Below are 23,111 nucleotides of genomic sequence, written 5' to 3' on the forward strand. Positions count from 1 at the left end.
GCAGAAAGCAGTTCTCTTCCCAGTTGCTTTGTTTCTCTTGCTCCCCACGTTCTAAGTTTTTCTGACGTAACCCCTTTCTGACACCTGGTAACTGCCTCTTCAAAGTGCTGATAGAAAGTGGAAACACGCCTGAAGCCCATCACTGGGGAGCTTGTGGTCTCCCGAGCCGCAGAGACGCTCTGTGGAACGCGGTTGTCGTCCTCACATCAGCCCACCCGTCGGCCCCTGACACGATGCCGGTGCTGGAGCTGAGAGTAAATGGGTGGCTGTGTCGGTGGCGACAGCCATCCGAGGCCCTTCCCGGTGCTGGGACAGTGGAGGCAGGTGGGATTCCCGTGTCCCAGCAGAGGGAGAACTGCCAAGTCAGCGTCCCCTGTTTTCCTGGAAGCGCCCTAAGCTTTGCAAGCTGCAACAAAGTGAAACGTTTTCTAGGGGGGAAAACGCAAGTGCTGGTCATTGGTCATTCGATGGGGCGGTTTGGCGTTGCCCACTGGCACTGTTCTCCACGTGGTGGGGGCTCTCGAGGGCATTCGATCATCAAAGCCCAGACCTCGGGGCCGAACTCACCACCTGTGTCTACTCCGAGCTCTCGGTGGAAACACCATGGATGACAGGCAACGCTCAAGCACGGTAGGACAGGTTGTTGGTGGTGCATGGAGTTGACTCTGACTCATGATGACCCCACATGTGCAGAGTACAACTGCCACATAGGGTTTTCAAGGCTGGCCTTTCAGAAGCAGATTGCCAGGCCTTTCTTCCAAGGCACCTGTGGGTGGGTACAGATGCCAACCTTTCGGCTAGCTTGAGTGTTTGACCGTCTGAGCTGCCCAGGGACACCTCTGTAGGGCAGTGGACACAGAACCTTCCAGGGCTGCGTTTGTCTGTTTGAGATGAAGACGGCCATCAGGCCTCATAGCCCGACTCCTGCCGGGAAGCTGGCACGTAGAGGGGGCCGGAAGGAGATTTTCCATCGCTCCTCTTGGTATTGCACAGACCTGGGCCCGAGGGCGAGTTTCCGGTGGGTCCTGCGCCTGAGGGTCTGACTCCCTGTGAGGGCGTAGGCTCCAGTCCTTGGCTTGGGCCCACGATCTGAATCACTGAGTTCACAGAGTTCACAACTCTGAGACGTGTGTGGGTAGGGGTCACGTGGCGTAGGGGGGCATGTGGGCCAGGTGGTGGGGTCACGTGGTGTGGAGGGCCATGTGGTCCAGGCGGTGGGGTCATGAGGCTTGGGGGGCATGTGGTCCAGGCGGTGAGGTCATCTGGTGGGTGTGGGGTCATGTGGTGTGGGGGGGCATGTGGTCCAGGTGGTGTCACGTGGTGGGGGGTGGGGTCCAGGTGGTGGGGTTATGTGGTGGAGGTGGGGTCACGTGGTGTGGGCAAGGGCTGTGTGGTACAGGTGGTGGGGTCATGTGGTCTGGGCGAGGGCCACGTGGCACAGGTGGTGGGGTCACGTGTGGTGGCTGTGTGGCACAGGTGATAGGGTCACGTGGTGTAGGGGGGCCAGTGTGGTACAGGTAATGGGGTCACGTGGTTTGGTTGGGGCCATGTGGTACGGTGGTATGGTCGGGTCACGTGGTATGAACAGTTGGGTTACGTACAGGGGTTGGGGTCACGTGGTGCAGGGCAGCAGATGGAGGCGTGCCTGGCATGGGTGTGCCGTGGGGTTAGCAGCGGGGTGGGCGGGCATGCTGACCAGATTGGCAGGCCCAAGTGGCCGTCAGGTGGGAGGGCTGAGGATGGAGAGGGGCAGGACAGTGGGAGGTGAGGATGGCCTGGCAGCCTGGGAGCTCAGGCCTGAGTGCGTGGCGTCCGAGCTGCTGGAATGACAGACTACGCAGAAGCCACAGGCCCAGGCGTGACAGGAGGGCAATGACTGCAAGGGGTGGGGAACCCCAGTGTGGAGGAGGCAGGCAGCTCCAGGAGAGCCAGTGCAGCTGAGGCAGGGTGTGGCCCGGTTGGGGGCAGGGCCACAGGGACCCGCAAGGGGCCCAGGAGTCCTTGGATGTGGCCACCGAGGGCCTCTGCCACCAGATGTCCAGGAAGGTCACGGGGAAAACATGGTCGCATCACTCCTGTTCTTGAGCTTCTGAAGGGAAACCCTGTTCAAAAATCACGCGTTCATTGGGCTCCTTTCTTATTTGAAGCACCCAGCAAAATCTAAGAGGCCACCTATGGTGAGTGATGTGGGCACAGCCCCGCGGGAGTGATTGTGAGATGTGTGTCCTCCCCACAGGGAAGGGCGGGGGCAGAGGGTGGGCAGAGCCTCAGAATACCTTGCAGGCCTGCCTGGGTTGGCTAAGAGGAATTAGTTTGAGCAGTCCCTGGCTGAAACTAGTTCCTTGGGTTTTGTAGCCCTGTAAATAAACCACAAAATAGTCCATCAATTCCCTGGAGCCTTGTTTTTCGCCAGTGCCTTCAGAGCAGCTTGGACTTCTTCCTTCAGTACCATCGGTTCCTGGTCATATGCCACCTCTTGAAATGGCTGAACATCGACTAATTCTTTTTGTTGTAATGACTCTGTGTATTCCTTCCATCTTCTTTTGAGGCTTCCTGCATCATCGTTTAATATTTTCCCCATAGAATCCTTCACTATTGCAACTCAGGGCTTGAATTTTTTCTTCAGTTCTTTCAGCTTCAAGAAACGCAAAGTGTGTTCTTCCCTTTTGGTTTTCCATCTTCAGGTCTTTGCACATGTCATTATAATACTTTACTTTGTCTTCTTGAGCCACCCTTTGAAATCTTCTTTTCGGTTCTTTTACTTCATCAATTCTTCCTTTTGCTTTAGCTGCTCGATGTTCGTGAGCAAGTTTCAGAGTCTCCTCTGACATCCATCTTGGTCATTCCTTCCTTTCCTGTCTTTTCAACGACCTCTTGCTTTCTTCATGGATGATGCCCTTGATGTCATTCCACAACTCGTCTGGTCTTCGGTCACTAGTGTTCAATGCGTCAAATCTATCCTTCAGATGGTCTCTAAATTCAGGTGGGATAAACTCAAGGTCATATTTTGGCTCTCGTGGACTTGCTCTGAATTTCTTCAGTTTCAGCTTGAACTTGCATATGAGCAATTGATGGTCTGTTCCACAGTCGGCCCCTGGCCTTGTTCTGACTGATGATATTGAGCTTTTCCATCATCTCACAGATGTAGTCAATTTGATTTCTGTGTGTTCCATCTGGCTAGGTCCACATGTATAGTGGCCGTTTATGTTTTGAAAGAAGGTGTTTGCAATGAAGAAGTCATTGGTCTTGCAAAATTCTATCATTTGATCTCCGGCATTGTTTCTACCAGGAAGGCCATATTTTCCAACTACTGATCCTTCTTCTTTGTTTCCAGCTTTTGCATTCCAATCACCAGTAATTATCAATGCATCTTGATTGCATGTTCGATCAATTTCAGACTGCAGCAGCTGATAAAAATCTCCCGTTTCTTCATCTTTGGCCCTAGTGGTTGGTGTGTAAATTTGAATAATAGTCGTATTAACTGGTCTTCCCTCGTAGGCGTGTGGATATTATCCTATCACTGACAGCGTTGTACTTCAGGATAGGTGCTGAGCAAATAATCCGAGAAGCTGGACTATATGAAGAAGAACGGGGCATCAGGATTGGAGGAAGACTCATTAACAACCTGCGTTATGCAGATGACACAACCTTGCTTGCTCAAAGTGAAGAGGATTTGAAGCACTTACTGATGAAGATCAAAGACCACAGCCTTCAGTATGGATTGCACCTCAACGTAAAGAAAACAAAAATCCTCACAACTGGACCAATGAGCAACATCATGACAAACAGAGAAAAGATTGAAGTTGTCAAGGATTTCATTTTACTTGGATCTACAATCAACAGCCGTGGAAGCAACAGTCAAGAAATCAAAAGACGCATTGCATTGGGCAAATCTGCTGCAAAAGACCTCTTCAAAGTGTTGAACAGCAAAGATGTCACCTTGAAGACTAAGGTGCGCCTGACCCAAGCCATGGTATTTTCAATCACATCATATACATATGAAAGCTGGACAATGAATAAGGAAGACCGAAGAAGAGTTGATGCCTTTGAATTGCGGTGTTGGCGAAGAATATTGAATATCCCATGGACTGCCAAAAGAACGAACAAATCTGTCTTGGATGAAGTGCGGCCAGAATGCTCCTTAGAAGCAAGGTTGGTGAGACTGCGTCTTACACACTTTGGACATGTTGTCAGGAGGGATCAGTCCCTGGAGAAGGACATCATGCTTGGCAAAGTACAGGGTCAGCAGAAAAGAAGAAGACCCTCAACGAGGTGGATTGACACAGTGGCTACAACAATGAGCTCAAGTGTAACAATGATTGTAAGGATGGTGCAGGACCGGGCAGTGTTTTGTTCTGTTGTGCGTGGGGTCACTATGAGTCAGAACCAACTGGAGGGCACCTAACAACAACAACAACAAATAAACCGCAGAAACTGTGACTCAGCAACGCCCACCTCCCATCTCTGCATTAATGGTCGGTCCTTCTGGGCAGTGTCAAGGGCACGATGTGGTCTTCAGAGACCCTCAGGGCACACACTTGTGAGCACACATTTGTGGTGTCACACTGGTGTTTCAGCATTGACGTGGTCTTTGGGGTGACATCCTGAAGGTGGAGCCCAGGGTGGGGCAAATAGTTCATGCGCTCAGCTGCTAACCCAAAGGCTGGAAATTTGAATTCACCAAGAAATGCCTCAGAAGAAAGGCCTGGCTGTCTGCTCCTAGACAATCAGCCCCTGTACTGAAAACCCTGTGGGGCACAGTTCTGTTCTGATACACGTGGGGTCGCTGTGAGTCCAGTTGGCTCACGGCAGCTGGCTCTGGTCTTAGGACCAGAAAACCCTGTGGGGCACAGTCCTACTCTAACACACGTGGGTTGCCATGGGTCGGAGTTGACAGTATGGCAACTTGTTTGGTTTCTTCTTTCAAGAGTGACCCCTGGCTCGCCTTGCAGGCCTGCAGGGGGTGCCCACCTGGAGTCCCCCCTTCCCGCCAGCCTCCAGAGAACAACTGTGCAGAGGAACCCACGTTGCACCCTGCCCAGGGCCCGGAGCCTGGGTTCATGGCCAGCCCCCTTAGTGCCGTGTGGAGCCTGATCTCAGTCTCCTCGTCTGTGAAATGGGTTTCTCAGCTGCCCCCTGAGGATTACGCTATGTGGCACCTGTGGAATGGTCCATGTGTGTGACAGGAAGCAGCAAATGGCGGGTGTCTTCCTCCTGGTGAGGGCCCCTCCGCCCCAAACTGCTGCGGCCAGGCCCGGTTTCCTTCCCAGGTGCTCTCAGGTCAGGACTCCTCCCTGTGCCTCTGCCTTGGCACCCGCCCTGTGCCTGATAGAGGGGTGGGTGAGAGCCTGGACTCAGAGCCAAGGGCCAGGTCCAGACCCGCCCTTCCTCGCTCGCTGTCTCCTCGCTCGCTGTCTCCTCGCTCGCTGTCTCCTCGCTTGCTGTCCCCTCACTCACTGTCCACTCACTCACTGGCACTCACAAATGTTCCCCACTCACTGTCCCCTACTGTCCCTCACTGTCCCCTCGCTCACTGTCCCCTCACACACTGTCCCTCATTGCCCCTCGCTATCCCCTCACTGTCCCTCACTCACTGTCCCCTAGCTTACTGTCCCCTCACTCACTGTCCGCTCACTCACTGTTCCCTCACTGTCCCCTTGCTCACCGTCCCTCACTGTCCCCTCACTCACTGTCCCTGACTCACTGTCCCCTCACTCACTGCCCCTCACTGTCCCCTTGATCACTGTCCCTCACTGTCCCCTCACTGTCCCTCACTGCCCCTCAGTGTCCCCTTGCTCACTGTCCCCTTGCTCACTGTCCCTCACTCACTGTCCCCTCACTCACTTGCCCCTCACTGTCCCCTTGCTCACTGTCCCCTCACTGTCCCTCACTCACAGTCCCTCACTCACTGTCCCTTCACTCACTGTCCCCTTACTGCCCCTCACTGTCCCCTTGCTCACTGTCCCTCTCTCACTGTCCCCTCCATCACTGTCCCTCACTCACTGTCCCCTTGCTCACTGTCCCTCACTGTCCCTCACTCACTGTCCACTCGCTCACTGTCCCCTTGCTCACTGTCCCCTCGCTCACTGTCCCTCACTCTCTGTCCCCTCACTGCCCCTCACTGTCCCTCACTCACTGTCCCCTCACTCACTGCCCCTCACTGTCCCCTTGCTCACTGTCCCTCACTCACTGTCACTCACTGTCCCTCACTGTCACCTCGCTCACTGTCCCCTCATTGTTCCCTCACTCATTGTCTCTCACTGTCCCTCACTATCCCCTCACTCACTGTCCCTCACTCACTGTCCCCTCACTCATTGTCCCCTCACTGTCCCTCACTGCCCCCTCACTTACTGTCCCCTCACTGTCCCTCACTCACTGTCCTTCACTGCCCCCTCACTGTCCCTTACGGTCCCCTCACTCACTGTCCCCTCTCTCAGTGTCCCTCTCTCACTGCCCCTCACTCACTGTCCCCTCACTCACTGTCCCTCACTGTCCCTCACTGTCCCCTCACTGTCCCCTCACTGTCCCCTCACTCACTGTCCCCTCTCTCACTGTCCATCACTCACTGTCCCTCACTGTCCCCTCACTGTCCCTCACTCACTGCCCCCTTGCTCACACGTGTCTGTCCCACAGTGTCCTCGTCCCTGGCATGTACAACGTGGCACTGCTTGATGGGGTCATTGCTTGTGAACATCTGAGTTAGTGTGCCTCAGGGTCTCAAGACCTGGGAGGCTCTACAAAGTACCATAATCAATGCCACCACAGCTGGTTGGGGAGAAGGAGGGGACCCTCGATGTGGGGTACAGCCACCCTGGGGTTCTTCATATCTGTGTGCCCTGTCTGACCTCTAGTCTCTGCCCTCTTCTGTTTCCCGGATCCCCCTTCTCTCCCTGTTAGGCCTCATGGGGGAGGAACAAGGTGAGGCGGAGGCAGATCCCAGCCCAGTGGCCCATCAGCCCACCCACCCTCTGCACTGGGAGCCAGACGGCCAAAGTGGGAAAGGTCCCCCTTCCTCTCCCCAGGTGGCTTTCACCTGCTGGGGAAGTCCTGACACCTGTACAGACCCTGGTGACACTGAGGGGACAGCGCCCCATCTTACCTGGGTGGAGCAATCAGGTACCAGCCAGAAAGTGTCGGTCATGATAACCTGAGCTCAAGTTAGCCCAGGGCCCAGCAGCCTCTGTGGTCCTGGACAGCGTGGCTGCCTCGGCACAGCCTGGCGCAGAGTTGGGAAATGCCCACCCACATGACTGCAGCCATCCGGGGCAGCGACTTTGCTCCCCGTACCTTGGTTTCCTTATCTGTAGCCCCCGCCCTGCACGCTTGTCACCAAGGTTAGTCACGTGCCACATGCAGGGCAGCGTCTGCGTAGGGTACTTGCTTGACACCTGCTGGGCGCCATGTTGTCACTGTTTTCCTTCTGTTTTTTGTCTCGAAGTCTCCCTGGAGGCATACAGGTGGCTGGTCTGTTACCTGCTGCAAGAGAGCGCTCGAGAACTGAGCCGTCAGAGGAGCTTGGGAAGCAGTGACTTTGACGCGAGGAACAACTCTCAGGTATACACCAAAAACCCAAACCCGCTGCCTTGGAGTCGGTTCTGACTCAGCGACCCGATAGGACAGAGTAGGACTGCCCATAGGGTTTCCAGCTGCCGGCCTTCTGGTTAGCAGCAGGGTGCTTAACTGCTGCGTCACCAGAGCTCCGCCCTCAGGTGTGCTTGTGCCTAAAAGTTGCTTTTTATTAGTGTTTGCTCCCCATTTCTGTGCTGCTGTGTCCTCAGTACGTCAGGTGTCCTGGCGGCTCCACCCTCTGGTGTCTGGGACCTTGGGGAGTCACGTGACCTCCTCGCACCTCGGTTTGCTGGTCTGTGAAATGGGGACGGTGACACCTGCCTTGCTGACTGGGGCAGGGATGGTGGGCACTGTGTTTGGAGAGTGTGATGGTAGCCCATCACACACACCAACCATTCCAAAACAGCCGTATCACGCCTGTGGTTATTGAAATTGAAACGTTGGGCTGTGTGAGCCGTCGGATGTAGTGGGCTCTGGGCCAGGACCCCAACACTCCCTAGTGACCACCGGGCGGTGGGAAGTTCCCAGGGCTCCCCTAATTCATGGAGGTCACCTGTTGCCTGTGCTTATTGTCATTGCTGTGCTAATGGAGGCACCGTTGGTGTGAACAGTCCAGGGAAGGCTCTGGAATGCAAGCTGGTCCTCACAAGATGGTTTCGCATTCTCGGAGCCATGGTGCAGAAATGGCCTGTTGCAGAGCACCCTGTTATGGCCTGCACGCCGGGTTATCCTTCTGGGATTGGAGATGGAGCCACACCTCTGGGCTATGCACCAGGGCATCTGTTTCCAGCTGTGCCTGAGTCCGCGGGAGCTGCCTGGAAGGTCACGGCCAAGCCCACCGTGCTGCCCTTTAGCCCGCGGTCCAGGTGTCGCATCCGGTCGCCACCTCTGTGTTCACGACTGTCAACCCTGCTCGCTAAGTCAAACTTTCTGGCCAGGATCCAGGCCACCAGCAAAAGCTTGACTCATATACAGCCAGCGAATGGATGGAGCAACGCTTCCCTCCACAGAATAGAGACAGAGCAAGGTCAGCTTCGACTGTGAGCGCTGGTCCCCGTGGCTGGCGAGTCACTCCCCACAGCCAACGCAGGGCTGATGGTCTGAGTGCTGCAGGTGAGACCCCATTCCCTCCCCCGGGAACAGATACAGAGGTGAGGCTGGTGTGGGTGAGATGCCATGTGACTCACACGTCTGCGCAGAGCAAGTTTCCTGTGTACCCAGAACAGGGCAGGCCCCTGAGAAGGACAAGAAACTGGGAGAGAGAGAGGCTCAGTTCTGGTTTGGTGGCCCAGGGAAGAGGCAGAGGGGCAACAGCAGACCGGCCTCCCAACGATGACCAGTAAATATGACATTTCTCGAGAGAGAAAATGAAGAAGAGGAATGTGTGTGGGGCGAGCGCCAGCTGTCCGCCCGCGTGACTTCACAGCCTTGTGAGTGTTGAGCTCGGTCATGCGAGGAGCGATTCACGTTTAGAGCTTTGTTAAAGAGCCACATCCTGACGTTTCCGTCACTGCAATGCAGGGAAGGACAGGGGTAGGCGGCCAGCGCTGGGGTCGGGCTCAGCCGGACAGGAGGTCACAGAGGTTATGGGGAGCCGAGGAGCACCAAGTGGAGTAGAGTCTGTGCGATGAAGAGCAAAGTCCCCAAGAGGGACTGTCCTTGTCTGGGCCTGGGTTAGATCACAGAGGATGCTCACGGGGAGCCGTGGGCCGCTCTGCCAGCCGAGAGAGCTCTCTGGGCTGGGCCGTAAGGGCTCCGAGTGAGACGCGGCTCCCTCCCGTCGTCGGAGCAGAAGGCCCGCGAGAAGGCAGCTCAGAGGAGGTTTACACAAGCCCGGTGTGGGACAAGCAAGTTAAACATGTCTGAATGGCTAAAGACACTATAAACAGAGACAAAAGACAAACAACAGATGGAGAAAGTCCCGCAGGACCCCTGGTTTGGAAAGAGGGTCTACAAATTGATGGAAAAAAGCAGCACTCAGCCTGGCTGGAAAACCAGCTGCTGCTCAGAGTCGCCAGCGCCCAGCACGAGATGCCACGGACGCGCACATCACCCTGTGTCCTGGGGCCGCCACCTTGGAGCCCCATGGCCAGGGGGCTTCCAGCAGCAGGAGCCCGTGCTGTCACAGTCTGGAGGCTGGGAGTCTGAGGTCCATATGTCTTTAGGACCAAGCTCCCTCCAGAGGCTCTAGCGGGGGATCCTTCCCTGTTTGCTCCGGGTGCTGGTGGCCCCAGGTGCTCCTTGGCGTGTGGCTGCCTCAGGCCAGTCTCTGCCTCCGTCTTCACACGGTGTCTCCCCTCTCTTTATGAGGACACCCATCATTGGATTAGGGCCCTCCCCAGTCCACTATGACCTTATAACTTAATTACATCTGCAAAGATCCTGTTTCCAAAACGGTCACGTTCACGGGTTCCGTGCTTAGGACTTCAGTATATCTTTTTGAAAGGAGCCTTGGTGGCACAGTGGTTAAGTGCTCCCACTGCTAACCGAAAGTTTGGTAGTTTGAACCCGCCCAGCGGCTCCCTGGGAGAAAGACCCTGCGATCTGCACCTGTAAAGGTTACAGCCTAGAAAGCCCGATGGGGCAGCTCTACTCTGTCACATAGGGTTGCTATGAGTTGGAATCGACTTTACAGCGCACAACAACAGCACATCGTTTTTGGGGTGCCGTTCGCCCCACAACATAGAGTAAAGCAGCGGCACCGACTGGCACCCTGGCCTGGGAAGCAGCCGCTCTTGTATAAGGTCGGTGGAGGGTGAGGTTTGCTGTGTCCTTGTGGGAAAGTTACTGCATGTTTGTGCTGAAATAAGGGGTGCGCTTGCTCTCTGGCAGGGGACCTTGGTCAACTTTACCCCCTCCTGCCAGTTTCCTGCTGGGACTGGGCACCTGCCTGAGCAGATACACAGGAGGCTCTTCAAAAAGAAAAAGGTTCTCATGTCACTTCCAAGTCCTCAGACAGGTGTGCGGGAGAAGCCTCCCCTGGCCGCCCTCAGCCACGTTCCTGCCTGTGCTGGCCCATCACCAGCGTCTCCGCACCCCTGCAGAGGTTTTTGTGCATAAGGAGGTGACAAGAAGCCTTCCTTCTCCAGCCACACACAAGGCTCCTTCCACAGGTCGGCTCACGCACCTCCCTGACAGATAAATACGTGGGGCCAAGAGCAGGGCCTGGGGCCTTGGTTGGCAGTGGTGCCTGCTGACTCCAGAGCCTTGTTCCTGGCCTCTCGGGCACTGCTGATGTCTGCACTGGGTGGCTGGGGCTCACTTTTTGCCTCAAGTGTCCACTACCTATCAACAGTGCAAAGTCCCCAGAAAGTAAAAGGGTGGAGTGCCCCTGATCTAACTTGGTTTATCATATCCTTGTCAGGCTGGAGGCTTGTGGGGGTGGGGGCAGTAAGAGAGGGAAGCCTTTGGGGTGGGGCCCATGGGGGCGAGGTGGGACCACCCCCAACTTCACATGTGGGCTTGGCCTGGCTCCGTCCTCTCTCTCTTCCTCGAATCCCCAAGTTTTAATGCTGTGAAAATGACAGCTGGTCCTTAGCTACATTGAGCCCAAACGTGCCTCGTTAAAGTCCTCCCTGGGGACAAATGCCTCCTCTCTGAAGGGTCAGCTGGGACTTTTCACAGAGACCCCAGCCTCCCCAATGTCAGGGGCAGATGGCACTTTCAGGAGCAGTGAGCTCATGGGGAAGGGGCAGTGCTGTGGGTACTCCTGGCTGACACGCAGTCGTTGGAGATTCACAGGACAGCCAGAAGAGGAGTGAAGAAGATGATCTTCTGGAGTCCCAGGGCGGTGCAAACAGTAAGTGGGCTCTGATGCTAATGAAAAGTTGGTGGTTTAAACCCACCCAGAGGTACCTCAGGAGAAAGGCCTGGTGACCTGCTTCTCAAAAATCAGCCATTTGAAAGCCCTGTGGAGCACAGTTCTCTGACAGTCACGGGGTCACCAGGAGTCAGGGAGATGGCTTGAGAGCAACTGCAGCAACGCCCCAGGCACCCCTGCCTCCTGCTCCCACCCCAGCCCCTGGGTCCCGGGTCACAGCAGCTGTGCAGACACCACCCACCCCCTTTTCCAGATGGGAGCCCCATGTGAGAGAGGCCACGGGATCTCCCACCGGCTTAGTGCACACCTGCCCAGCTGGGCTCTGACCAGGGTAGTCCTTTTTCAGACTCTATTTTTTTTTTCTAGTTGTAAAAATACATGTAACGCAGCATTTGCCAACTCTACATTTTTGGGGTGTATAATTTAGTGGCTTCAGCTACATTAACCGTATCTTGCAACCATTACACATAATTGTTGCCAAGTTTCCTGTCACATCATGTTTTTGAAATGTGTTTATCCTGCCCTGCCATGTCCAGATGCTCCTTCCGTTCATGGCATTGTCCCCTGAGCTCCTACCACTGCGTCCCTGGTCACGGTGTGTGTGGTTTCTCGGGTGCACCACTGCGTCCCTGGTCACGGTGTGTGTGGTTTCTCGGGTGCACCACTGCGTCCCTGGTCACGGTGTGTGTGGTTTCTCGGGTGCACCACTGCGTCCCTGGTCACGGTGTGTGTGGTTTCTCGGGTGTACCACTGCGTCCATGGTCACGGTGTGTGTGGTTTCTCGGGTGTACCGCTGCGTCCCTGGTCACGGTGTGTGTGGTTTCTCGGGTGCACCACTGCGTCCCTGGTCACGGTGTGTGTGGTTTCTCGGGTGTACCACCGCGTCCCTGGTCACGGTGTGTGTGGTTTCTCGGGTGCACCACCGCGTCCCTGGTCACGGTGTGTGTGGTTTCTCGGGTGTACCACCGTGTCCCTGGTCACGGTGTGTGTGGTTTCTCGGGTGCACCACCGTGTCCCTGGTCACGGTGTGTGTGGTTTCTCGGGTGCACCACCGCGTCCCTGGTCATGGTGTGTGTGGTTTCTCGGGTGTACCACTGCATCCCTGGTCACGGTGTGTTTGGTTTCTCGGGTGTACCACTGCGTCCCTGGTCACGGTGTGTGTGGTTTCTCGGGTGTACCACTGCGTCCCTGGTTACGGTGCATGTGGTTTCTCGGGTGTACCACTGCGTCCCTGGTCACGGTGTGTGTGGTTTCTCAGGTGTACCACTGCGTCCCTGGTCACATGTCCTTGTGTGGTTTCTCAGGTGTACCACTGCCGCTCCCTGGCCCTGGCCTTCATGGAATTCGCCGTGGCCCAGCGGTTTCACGACTTCACGCACAGCCCCAGCGTACCACCCTCGTTGCGGGGTGTGCTGGGCCGACTCAGTGCGCTGTATGTGCTGTGGTCCCTGCACTCCCACCTGGCTTCTCTCTACCAAGGTGAGGTCGCCCCCGCCCTGGCACTGCCCCTGGGAACCCACACCCCTCTGGACACCCACTGTGACCTCTCCCCCAAAGAAACCTCTCACCCAACACTTCTCTCCAGAACTGCCCCAGGTGGGAATTGTGGGTTCCCTCTGGCTTTTTTTTTTTTGGGAAGCACTGTTTCTCTTGTGTGGCCTTGACAGATTCACTGCCCAGGTGTTTACTGAGCCCTGATCCCTGCTGGGGAGGTGTGAGCAGACAAGGAACATCTCAGGGCAGACACCACAGTAACAAGGGACAGAGGTGCCCAGGACAGGACTGAGAGGTCCCTGCTTCCATCCTATGTGTGTCTCCTGGACGCCTTGGAAGCCAGTTTCCTGTTCCACTCAGAGAGGTCTCCTGTGTGCTGGGTTCTAGAAAGAGCAGTGTGTCCTCCAGCCCCCAGGCCCCTCAGGTTGGGAGGCAGATGGCATGTGGGTGGGCATGAGGTCAGGCTGCTGGGGGCCTGGAGGGCTTCCTCAAGGAGGTGATGCCAGCAGGTTTCCCCCAAGGAGCCTTTTTAGACATGTTTTCCTTAGTTGCCCCACCCCCGATGTTTGTGCCTGTGGATGCACTCAGCACGTCCATGCTTCACAAACAGCAAGGGTTTTGCCCCGAAAACCACTGTTCTCCCACTGAGGCACCGTGAGCGTAGGCTAACAGGAAGGTATGAGGCACCCAGGCAGGGGACCCCCAGTGCAGAGGCAGGAACTGCGGATCTCTAGGAAACAACACGGTTTTCTCAACAAAAATGGTAAGAAAAGTAGGTTCTATAACAGCCCCATCCTCAGCGTGCAGTCCTCTGTCCTTGGACGGAGGAGAACAAACCCGTGTCACGCAGGACAATCTGCTGCGGGGCGGGAGGGAGCCCATGGAGGCGGCCCCTCAGCCCCCAGAGAACACATACACCTTGCTCCATGTGCCCCGGTGCACTGGCCCTCGTTCTGGCCCATGTGCCACCCTGGCTCCCGCCCATGCCCCCAGTAGAGTAGGCCCCACCTCACTTATTCCTTGGACCCAGCAGGCATCACCCAGGCACCCTCCTTGAGCCCTGGCAGGGGCGAGCCCTGGGCAGCCCACATGTCTCCTCACCTCAGGATGGGCGCTGACTCATCCTCTCTGCCTCTTCACCACCCTCCTTGGGGCGAAGCCAGAGTTCAACCCTTATTGCTGTCTCCTGGCACCTGGCCCTGTGCCTGCCTGCTCCACGCTCAGGGCTGAGTGGGGCAAGCACTGTGAGAACCCACCTTGTGCCCAGTGTGACCTTCAGGCAGGTCCTTCCGGGCCAGGTCAGCAGCCAGGGACACTCTGCACTGGACAATGGGCCCCCATAGGACAGACAGGGGTGCTATTAGCATCCCAGACCCCGGCATAACCAACACTGATCAACCCACATACAGGCGGCTACTTTTCTGGGGAGCACGCAGGTAAAATGATGGAGACAGCGATCTTGGACCTGTGTTCCCAGGTAAGCTGTGGTCACCTGAGTTCCTGGGTAAGCTGTGGTCACCTGTGTTCCCGGGTAAGCTGTGGTCACCTGTGTGCTGATATGTTCCCTCCTTTGCTTCCTGCACATCGTTTGCATTCAGCATTGTGAAAAACAGGAGAATGATAATATGACTCAGTCAGAAATTTCGACAGGATGGGGACTTTCCGGGGATGCCCTAGAATCTACCTGTGTCCAGCTCACTGACACACGGGTGGCGTGTCCATGGCTCTTCCCTGCTGCACTTCCAGTCGCTCAGCCTCAACTCAAACCGGGTTCACGGGGTACCCTGGTGTGCTGTATTCTTTCACTGTGTTACCCAGGAAACCAGCCCTCCCCACCCGTGCTCTCGTAGCACTGTCTACAGAACTTTCTAGAGTGATGCTAGCGTCCAGTATGGTAGCCATGGGCCATATGTGGCCATCAATGGTGGAAACGTGGTGAGCGTGACTGAGGAGCAACATTGTTCATTTTCGCTCATTTAAATTTAACCTAACGAGCCACCGGGGCCGTGGCTGCCATCCTGGACAGAGCTACTGTAAGTCTGAGAGCTGTTGCTGTACCTCGGGCAACAGAAAATGATCCCTGCCACTCATGTCAACGGCCTCAGGAGACTGACACAACACTTACCTCCGCCTCTAATTCCCCCTCTTAGTGTCCTCCACAGTGACGTAGTCAAAGGTGAGCCCTTGCCCAGGGGTCCTGGTTTCCACACCCATCAATGCACCTATGCAGTTCTGGGTTAGGGCATGTTTGCACAACCACAGGCACACACGTGGACATGTGTATGGACAGTCACCGTGCACATGTCACATGTGTGTACATTCGCAGTGTATACGTATGGTTGCATGAGTGCATAATTATATTGTACATACAATCACATGTATATACAATCGCAGTGCACGTGCATGGTCACATCCACGCAGAGCCACGGTACACACGCACATTCACATGAGCTCACGGCTGCGGTGCACACACAAGGTTACACGCGTGCATGGCTGCACTGCACACGCATGGTCATGTGTGCGTGGTCGCATTGCACATGCACAGTCACGTGTGCACAATTGCAGTGCACAGTGGCCACAAGCGTGTACATCTGCAGTACACGTGCACAGTCATATGATGCATGGCTCCGGTGCACACACATGTTCTCCTGTCTGCACAGCTGCAGTGCACACACACAGTCACATGTATGCACAATTGCAGTGCACATGCATGGTCACATTCACTTAAAGAAAAACCTGTGGCAGTGAGGGGTTTTCCTCTTATGTCACACGGAGGTGAATTGCTGTTCATAACAGGCAGAACAGCCGTTTCCCCGGCTCTCACCGCCCCACTAGGCCATGTGGCTGATGCAGGCAGACGGCCGTGCTGCGTCCTTCTAACATGCTCCATGTCTCACTCCTGTCCGCCACCTGCAGGCCCAGGTCCTCTTTCTCCTTCAGGGAGGCCCGGCCGGAGAGAGGGAGCCAGCTCCCCTTTAGACCAGCAGCCTATGGGCAGGCTGCCATTCCTTCACGCCTTGTCTGTGAACACTCTTGAGCTTCCGCGGCAGAGTTGAGTGATTGCCACAGAGACGGTGCAGCTATAAAAATTACCCCCTGCCCTTTAGGGGGCACGTTGCTGACCCCTGGTCTGACAGAGACTGGGAACCCAGTCCTGCAAATGGGTCCTGGTGGACAGCGCTGACCTCTGAGGGCAGAGGGTGGGCGCTCTTCAGGGCGAGTGGACTTGTGTTCTCAAGAGCAGTGCCGAGCTGTGGAGGCAGACTTGCTTCCTCTGCCCGCCGTGGCTGGCCGCTCCCTCCTAACCTCCAGCCTCAAAGCTACCCCCATCCAGGGGTCCAGTCAGTGCAGCCCCCTCACTGGAAAATAGTTCTATTAAGGAAAGAATTCTCTTTGCCTTGCAAGAAAGCCCTTGGGAGTCTACTGATATGAATTCCACTTGTTGTGTTGAAAAGTACTTTGTGTAAGGAATAAGGGAATGATGTGTTACGACTCCCCCAGGTGCTCACACATGCCTTCGGGGTGACCCTTCTCCTGTGTGAATCGCGCTGCACTGCGCCAGCAGCTCCTGGCTAGTCGGCGAGACGCGCTCTGCAGACGGTTGCTGGTTAGTGAGCCGTAGCGCTGTCACTAAGAGCGGGCCCTGCCACGGTGAAGGCCACATGGTGCCATAGGGCAGTACAAACCCAGTGTCCCATGGCCCGGGCCAGCAGAAAGATGGCACGTCAGGATCAGGGCCTTTTGCCCGGTCCTGGCAGCAGCCGGCCATGGTCTGTTACCGTGGTCCCCATGGCGACTCCCGTTGCTAAGCGTGTGGGCTTTGTTGTCAAGCAGCTGAAAGGTGATGCGGTTGCCCTGGTGGACGTGCTGGCCCCTCCCGACTTTGTCCTGGATGCACCGATTGGCAGGGCTGATGGCGAGGTGAGGAGAAACTGCCAGCTCAAGCTGGGTGTGGGGGGCGGCACGTGCAGCCCGTGGGTGCTGGGTGGGGGTGGCGTGTGCAGCCTGGGTGCTGAGCGGGAGCGGCCATGCAGCTGGTGGGTGTTGGGGGGGGCGGCGCGTGCAGCCTGGGTGCTGGGTGGGGGCGGCGCATGCAGCCTGGGTGCTGGGTGGGGGCGGTGTGTGCAGCCTGGGTGCTGGGTGGGGGTGGCGTGTGCAGCCTGGGTGCTGAACGGGAGCGGCCATGCAGCTGGTGGGTGTTGGGGGGGGCGGCGCGTGCAGCCTGGGTGCTGGGTGGGGGCGGCGCATGCAGCCTGGGTGCTGGGTGGGAGCCGCAGCTTCGCCCAGGGGCCGAAAGGCTTGCTGCAGGGCCTGGGGTGACCAGAGGTTCCAGATGCCCCCGGGCGTTGTCACGCTCGGGGGCAGCTTGCCGACAGCGGTCAGTGCCAGGAGTGGTCTAGAGATGGGGTGTGTGCTCCGTCCTTCACCACCCCGCCAAGGTGAGCTGCCTTCCCCCAGCCTAGTTTCAGATATAAACTAGGGTCCCCCAGTCCAGGCCAATAGAAAGTACAAGGGAACAGCGCCATATGCCTGCTCTAGTGACAGGTTTGCCTCCGTGAAATGGGGAGTGGTGACACTGCCCAGCCCTCAGAGATCAATCCGAGCCTAGGCAGAGTCCTTCTTCTTACACCCTCCCCTTCCCCAGTGGCTCTCTCCGGTCCTGGTTTTCTGTTCATCCCCACAGTGTGGCCCGGAATTCCAGCCACACAACCCAGTACCTCACACCCAGCATGATCCAACAACACCTGGGTGCCCCACCTCCCCCCCCCCCGCCCCACTTCTTCTCTGATTTCCTCATCACACTCCTCTGGGGTATCACGCCCTCCAGCCCCTCTCTGTCCCTGCAGCCTGGAGCCTCCAGCAGGTCTGTGCACTCTGACCCTGCCCGAGCTGTCAGCCAGGCCTCCTTCCTCACACAGCTGAGCTCCCCCAGTGGCCTCCCATCCCCCACCCTCACCCTGGTGCTCCAGAGTGAGTTTTTAAAAAGCGGATCGGCTCAGGGTGGTCCGCTATAGAGCCCTCCACCAGCATCCCGCACATTTGAGGGAACACCCAGGTTCCTCCCCACACCCACCAGCTGCCGGCCCGCCCGGCGCAGCCTGACTGTCCAGCGCCATTCTTTACCATGCCTCCTCCCACCCCAGCTCCAGATTCATCCTGTTCTGACACTCAGGCTCATTCCTGCCCCAGGGCATTTGCACCTGCTGCTCCGCTGCCTGGAGCACTCTCCCTCCATTCCAGTCCAAACCAGATGCCATCTCCTCAGAGAGGCCTTATGCAGCCACAGCCAGCACATTCCACCCTGCTGTCACACCGCCTGTCCTGTGGTGTGGCCTGTGCGTCTCAGTTACCTGGTCCTGCTGTAAGAGACACACCGCCAGTGGGTGGCTTAAACAGAGCAGACGTTTCTTTTCTCGTTCGGGAGCTACAAGTGTGAATTGAGGGCTCTGACTCTAGGGGAAGGCTCTGTCTGTCGACTCTGGAGGAAAGTCCTTGTCTCTTCAGCCTCTGCTCCTTGGCTCCTTAGTGATCTTCCGGTGATATCTCTCTTCCCCCATCTCCGCTTCTATTACTTAATCTGCTCTTTTATATCTCGAAAGAGACTGATTTAAGACACACCGTACACAAATACGGCTAACTAACACAACAAAGAAAACCCATTCCCAAATGGGATTATAACCACTATGACCCACTGCCGTAGAGTCGATTCCGACTCATAGTGACACTACAGGACAGAGCAGAACTGCCCCATAGGGTTTCCAAGGCTGTTGTCCTTATGGAAGCAGGCTGCCACGACTTTCTCTTGCCGGGTGGCTGGCAGGTTCGAACCGTTGACCTTTCACTTAGCACTTGATCACTTTAACCTCTGTGCCACCAGGCCTCCTTATGACCACTATAGGGGTCAGGATTTACAACACATATTTTCGAGGGACACAATTTGGTCCATAACACTGTATGTGACCTCTGCTGGGCACTGATGCCCAAGCCTTGGCACCAGGCCCTGTCACCCTGTTTACTTGACATCTCCATGATGGAGGGCCCAGTGGCAAGAGGACCCTCTGGTGCCAGGTTCAACAGTTAAACCCCAAGATGTGAGGGACATCTCCCGACAGGCTGGTTTATAGAGTGCACATGCCCCGGCTTCTCAGGGACTGCTGTGTTAACCAGGTGCCGCCAGGTAAGGAGCTCATCGTCACCCAGCCGGCGCAGCTGCAGCGGGTTATTTGACAGTCGTGAAAGGAGGCGTAATGTGCCGGGCTGTGAAATGTAATCTCTACCTTGTGACCTGTGGGAAAGAAGCCTGAATCCAGGTCTCCTTGGGAGCCAAAAGCAGCAGAGTTTTGGAGGAGGAACTGATGAGTGTGTTTAACAGGTGCAGAAAGGTGGTTTCTTAACAGTACAACCTGTCATCATCAGCTGACGCAGTCGAGGCTGCAGCTGGCAGAACAGGCGCCTCTCGTGCTGGGTGGTGCGGGGCATGTCCCTCTCGTGGCCTGTGATTCTCATGACCCCCACGACCCCCATGAGTCAGGAACTGCTCCCCCGCTGAGTTTCCAATGCGGCAGCTCAGGCAGAAAGCAGTGAGGGTTCCCGTCGTACATCGAGGTCAGTCCACTGAGCTGCTGGCGGGGCAGGGAGAGAGACAGCGGCGTGTGCCCAGCGGGCTGGTGGGCACCCAGGGACCACACGGCATGGACACGCTGCCCTCCTAGCCCGACACGCCGCCCTCCTAGCCCAACACGCTGCCCTCCTGCCGCCTGGCTGTACCCACCCGTGCCAGCCCTCAAATGCGGACGCGAGAGCACAGATTCCAGAACACAAGGCACGCAGACCTGCCCAAATTCCATGACACTGCAGTTTTATTACAAATCAGAACGTCTGCCTTCTGCCATCATTCCCTGAGAAAAGGCCAAGGGGCTGCTTTTCATCATAAGCAGGCTTTATGGTATTTTATAAGTGCATTTCCCCATTTTTTTAACCAAAAAAGCAAAAAGTTTATATGAAACCTAAACTGTTAAGGTTTTCCTAGCAGGTGACAATGCAGCGTTTCCCGTTTCTAGGAGAAACTTTGGGGGTGGTGCGCACGCCGTCGAGGGGCCCCGGGTCATCTGGTCGCTGTCCTTCCTCTCATGCACCTGTTGTCTGCAGCTCTACCGGAACCTCTGGGCCGCCGTCCTTCAGGAGAGCAAGGTGCTCGAGCGGGCCTCATGGTGGCCCGAGTTTTCTGCCAAGAAGCCCGTCGTCGGGAGTTTGAAACCAAAGCTGTAGCGAAGCCGGCATGCGTCCTGGCCAAACTGCTGGTCGAGACCCGGGTGTCAGATTCTGGTAGTTCCAGAAAACCCCGGGAAAGGCCAACACTTTCTGGATGTCCCCTGCATTTATACTGGCTGCGTGTCTCCTCGAACCCTGACCAGAGACTCGTGTGCCCTGGGGCTGGCCATGCTTGGGAGCACATTAACTGGGGATCGTGGCTCACAGTAGAAATAAATTTCGGAAGATCAAGTGGACTATGTCTTTTTAAAAATTTTTAAACATTCTTTATAATCAGAACTTTACACATTCTAAGAAACTTAAAGATCAAGTCTTCTGATGGGCTATGTTTTTTTGATAGTTAGAGCTTTGCAAATTCTAAGAAAAAAAATAAAAGATCAAGTCTTCCTGATGAGCTTTTGGGTTGATTTTGATAATTAGAACTTTGCACATTCTATTTTCAGGCACAGATGCCAACTGTAAAATAGGCTGCTCACATTTAGGGATTTTTCTACCAGCGGATCTTTTTTACGAGGCTCTGCCGCCCCCAGGACAAGTGATACCAATACGGTCCTTTAACAGCAGCCTCATCCCACGGCACGAAGTCCCCTCTCCTGGCTGGGCGGTCAACGCAAGCTTCCCCAGGCAGCATGTGCAGCTCCACCTCGGCACCGTGTTCCCACGGCCTCCCTCCCTGAGGGCACAGGTGCCAATAATAAACCTGGGGAGTGCCAGGTGTGGAGAGAGACACCAGTCACAGCAGACCGGCCCGGCTGGCTGCTGGCCCCCAAGCACTCCTGGGGGGCCCCGTGGGTGTCCGCCATCCCCCGTCCTCCTTCCTGGAGCCCCAGCCCTGCCCCATTTCTCTCTGCCCACACGAGGCAGCCCTTTGTCAGGGAGCTGGCCCCCAGGTCCAGGCTGGGCCACCTGGCCCGAGTGTCTTGGCCTGTCCAGTTCTCTGCCCAGCTGTGCGTTGGGGTGCGTCCAGACCGAGGGTACGGGGATGTTGTATCTTAGGACGTTGTATCTTAGGACGTGCTGGGGCCTCTCGCCGTCACCGGATGGCCTTGGGGAAGCTTCGTGCCGTTTGGATGCTGCCACCATGAGCAAAGAACCCTCAGGTCAGAGCCAACTTGGGCAAGGCCGGGACAGCTGTGGGGACCCTGGACACAGAGAAAGCAGCACAGCTGCCGGCGAGGCTACCCTGAGGCTGAACACCCTCTGGCCTTGCAGGCCGGTGAGCTGGACATGACAGAGCCCATCCTGAGCCCCGGCGTCTGACTTGGCCTGGGTGGGGGCTGCTTGGCCCTGCAGAGCCCCCTAGAAGAGCCCAGCCAGGCTGCACCATCAGCCTCTGGCCTGGAAAGTCCTGTGATGTTGGGGCTGCCCGGTGACCCAGGGACATTCCTGGCTTGCTCTCCAGCCCCATGGGTGGCCCTGGCTGTCAATGAAACTTCCATTAGGGCTTTTTCTCAGGCTCAGAACTTTGATCCTGTATCCCCAGAGGTCAGCAGGGGTGTGGTCTGAGGCTTGGTGTTCCGCCCACTTCCAGGACTCCTGCCCGAGGCCTTAAGTCCCTTCAAGTGGGAGGACGACCTCAGGCGGTCTCCATCCTGCCGGGCGCCCAGGTGTGGCCAAGAAAGTGACTCCATCAGCTTGGGGATGCTTCGAGGATGAAAGGACCCCATTCCTGAGTGGTCCCTGAGGATTGGTAGTGACTGTGTAAGGCAGTGACTCAGTTTACCCGCTTGCTTGTGGGCTGCCAGGCGGGGCTCACTCCTGGGTGGCTCCATCTCAGCTGTTGACGCTGGTTGAGGACTGCAGTTTGCCTCACTTCCGGTTCTGTTCACGATCCCCTTTGCATTCTCCTGAGTGAGAGGCAGCTGCGGTGCACTGAACTGTTTGCTTTACAGAGAGAACCTGCTTTTGGTCTTAGTGGGACAGGACGCTTGGGGCACAGAACTGAGGCTCTGTCACCTTCCTGGGGTTGGTTCTGGGGTGCATCTGCTCAGTTTGCTAGAACCCTTGCCATCGCTTGGCATTTTTCATCTCCAGGTTTATGAAAATAAAACGATTTTTCAGGAACGTTTTTCTGTGTCATCTGCCTTAAAGATCCTGGTCACCTGTCTTTTCTGTCCACCAGAGGATGTTGTAGGGCAGTGAATAGTGCAGACAGGCTGTGGAGTTGGGCTCAGGCTCCAATCTTTCCTGACTTTGTCACTTGCCCTGTGGCCTTGGTCCTATTTTCCTGTCTGTCCCTTTCCCTGCCCACCTGTGACCTGTGCCCCAGGAGGAACTGGTGGGCATGCTGCCTCCACCATGCCTGCCAAGACCCTCTGTCTGCCTGGCACTGACTGGCTGTGGTCAGTCCCTGGGTCAGAACCAGGTCTGAATTGTCCAGCTCCCAGCACTGAGCACACGCAGAGGGAGTACATGGCCAGTGCTGAATGAATGAGTGAATGAACAAACAAGTGAGTGAATGAAGAAGTGAATGAGTGAGCGAACAAATGCGTGTTCCAGATGGGGAAACTGATGTGCAGAGAGCTGACATGGCCAGCCTGCAGCCCCTGAGAGGAAGGAGAGGGGCCACAGTCACCCCTTACCGCCACTGGGAAGGAGCCCCCAGGCTCAGGTCTGGGGCCCTCCTCGCCCTAACATCCTGTGAGTCACAGACATGACCACAGTGCACAAAAAGGACACGAAGGATCAGTCTCACTGCCTTGTTTCCTGTTGGATGTTTTGCAGCAAACTCTTCCTTCTAGTACATTCCTTCTGTCCGTGCTCCTTGCAAACACTCCTAGCCTAGATGCTGAGACTGGGCTAAGGTTCACGGAGACCCCCAGAGAGTACTAGAGACCACACAACAAAACGTGGTGATTCTCATGGAGTGTTTGTATGTGTGTGTATGTGTGCATGTACACACCTGTGTATGTCACAGATTCAAAAGGACAACGAACCGTGTTAGGGAAGAGAACAC

General features: G+C 56.2%; 2 protein-coding genes across 6 annotated transcripts in view; both read left to right on the forward strand.

Annotated features, from left to right (window-relative positions):
• Positions 1-20,979, forward strand: part of ACOX3 (acyl-CoA oxidase 3, pristanoyl) — a 97,122-nt gene extending 76,143 nt beyond the window's left edge. For 2 of the 5 annotated variants that reach the window (XM_064286188.1, XM_064286190.1), the window contains 5 exons: positions 7,439-7,554; positions 12,694-12,868; positions 14,293-14,360; positions 16,715-16,804; positions 20,033-20,979. In XM_064286188.1, coding sequence (XP_064142258.1) covers positions 7,439-7,554; positions 12,694-12,868; positions 14,293-14,360; positions 16,715-16,804; positions 20,033-20,152 — 569 coding nt within the window. In that variant the 3' untranslated portion in view covers positions 20,153-20,979. Of the gene's footprint in view, positions 1-7,438; positions 7,555-12,693; positions 12,869-14,292; positions 14,361-16,714; positions 16,805-19,051; positions 19,257-20,032 lie in introns of all 5 variants that reach the window. The other 3 variants (XR_010322176.1, XR_010322177.1, XM_064286189.1) reach the window with 3 other exon arrangements.
• On the forward strand, positions 5,718-7,423 carry LOC135231471 (proline-rich protein 36; the record flags this gene model as incomplete). The annotated part of the gene is made up of 1 exon (XM_064286258.1): positions 5,718-7,423. A coding segment is annotated over one exon (981 nt), but the record flags the coding sequence as incomplete, so codon positions are not given.
• Positions 20,980-23,111: the final 2,132 nt, after the last annotated feature.

Source organism: Loxodonta africana, chromosome 5 (genome assembly GCF_030014295.1).
Source record: "Loxodonta africana isolate mLoxAfr1 chromosome 5, mLoxAfr1.hap2, whole genome shotgun sequence".
NCBI classification, from domain to species: Eukaryota; Metazoa; Chordata; class Mammalia; order Proboscidea; family Elephantidae; genus Loxodonta; species Loxodonta africana.